General features: G+C 42.5%; 1 protein-coding gene across 1 annotated transcript; it reads left to right on the top strand.

Moving 5' to 3' along the window:
• Positions 1-238: 238 nt before the first annotated feature.
• LOC140846005 (olfactory receptor 2H1-like) lies at positions 239-1,192 on the top strand. The gene has a single exon (XM_073221437.1). It carries the CDS (start codon positions 239-241, stop codon positions 1,190-1,192), a length of 954 nt encoding a protein of 317 aa, XP_073077538.1.
• Positions 1,193-2,268: the final 1,076 nt, after the last annotated feature.

Here is a 2,268-nt window from a genome sequence, read left to right as displayed (position 1 = left end):
TCCCAACTTTAGTGTGCTACCAAACTACTTTAATGTTAAAACCATAGCCTTATGAAAAATATAATATCCTATTGGTCTAATGTTGTAAAAAATACCCATATATCCCATTTCCCAAAACTCCCTGGAAAGCTATTAATGCTTGCATTCTCCAAATAAGTGAAAGTAAAGCCTTTCTGCAAAACTTGTTCACAACATTGTTTACAATTACATGCAAACCCCAAAGCCAAAAGCAGTAGGCATGACCAACAAGAGCTTCCCAGCCGGCTTCATCCTTCTGGGCTGCTCTGAAAAGCCACAGCTAGAAACTGTTCTCTTCTGGGCTGTGATCCTCTTGTACACCATGATCGTCCTCTCCAACTCAGCCATCATCCTGCTCTCCTGCGTGGACCCTCGTCTCTACACCCCGATGTACTTCTTCCTCAGCAATCTCTCCTTCCTGGATCTCTGCTACACCACAGCTGCTGTGCCCCAGATGTTGTCCAACCTGTGGGGGCCAGACAAGAGCATCACCTACACAGGCTGTGTCCTCCAAGTCTGTGTGTTGCTCTGTCTTGGGGCCACAGAAGGCGTCATGCTGGTGGTAATGGCCTTTGACTGCTACGTCGCTATCTGCCGGCCCCTGCACTACACCGTCATCATGAACCGTCCGCTGTGCTGGAAGCTGGTGCTCACGGCCTGGCTGTGCAGCCTGATGGAATCTGTGACCCAAACCCCCGTCACATTCCAGCTGCCCTTCGGTGCTCACCGCCACCTGGATGACTTTTTATGCCAAGTTCCTGAACTCATATGCCTGGCCTGTGGGGACACCGCTGCCAGTGAGTGGCAGATGACCATCTCTGCTGTTCTCTTCACCATCGTGCCAGTGGGGTTGATCCTGAATTCCTATGGCTTCATAGCTCAAGTCTTGGGGAAAATCCAGTCTGAGGAGGGAAGGCAGAAGGCCGTTGCCACCTGCTTCCCCCACCTCAGCGTGGTCATCATGTTCTATGGGACAGTGGCCATGGTGTACACAGACCCTAAGAACCAACTTGCTTCCAAACACGGCAAGTTTGTCACCTTCTTCTTCACCATGGTTACACCATTGCTGAACCCCCTCATCTACACCCTGCAGAACAAAGAGGTGAAGGGGGCCCTGCAAAGACTCCTGAGGAAGGGGGACAGCGTGAGGGGAAATAATAAATTGAGTTTTTGACTGGAACTAATTTGAAAATCATGATCTGCACCCACTCTACAGTGGAGAGTCTGAATTCTAAGTAGAGGAGGGAGGGCTTAGGTCAAAGCCAGTACTTCATGAATTATTCTTTATTCCTAATAATTTACAAGTAATTTTGGTAAGAAAAAGTCTGTCCATTTTGTCCACCTATTAACTCTTCCACAGGGAGAAATGCTGTTTGCAGAGTTATTTGGATGAATTCATGATTTTTTAATAGCATATTAAGTACCAACATTTCAATATTAGAAAACCAACAAATTATGTTATCTGCTATACCTGTTTAAATTTTTTTAAATGAATGTAACTGCACTCCAAAAACTCAATTACATAAACCTGAAAGGAGAGACATGCTCCTACAGTTTTCCTAGCTTTCTCTTTAAATGCAGTTTTACTTTTTAAGTTTGGTATCTGAATGACATCTTGGGTACTAAGAAGTGCTTCCTGCATACATTTTGCTATATTCTTCTTTTACTTAGAATTTTCATAAGACATACCCATGAGAGTGATAATCCTCTGGGGTACTTATTCCCGAGGATGTGCAGGCTCTCATCCCATGAGACAGAAGGATGTTTAAACCCAAACTCAATCTCTGTGTGATTACAAATATGGTACATATTTGTTTCAAATCTATTCTACCTACATTATACAAAGCCATCTTTAAATAAAACAAAGGATAAAATAAAACTCACTGCCTCATGGATTCTCTATGTTATCTCCTTTTTGGTAAGGTGGTAAAACACAACTCAGTCTAAATCCAAGTGGATTTTTGAAAATTAAACTCAGATTTTAAATGATGAACCCAACACTTTAACACAAAAACCTGAATTAAAAAATTTCATTAGGGTAAATTGAACAATTTAAAGGTCCTTGTGCTCTCAGAAATACCAAAAGATACCACCTACTTACAATAAATTATAATACATACCCATTCTCTGATTTATGCCAGAGTCACTGCACCAGTTTCTAGGTGATTTAGACAAGAGCTTTATGGGGCAGAGTGGTGTATTGCTGAATAGTGTAATGTTTGTCATAATCATAAAAAACAATAGGCTCAG

This window comes from Manis javanica, chromosome 14 (assembly GCF_040802235.1).
Source record: "Manis javanica isolate MJ-LG chromosome 14, MJ_LKY, whole genome shotgun sequence".
Classification (NCBI taxonomy): domain Eukaryota; kingdom Metazoa; phylum Chordata; class Mammalia; order Pholidota; family Manidae; genus Manis; species Manis javanica.
The sequence above is the reverse complement of the archived record's forward strand: the minus strand, read 5'-3'. Positions and strand labels throughout refer to the sequence as shown.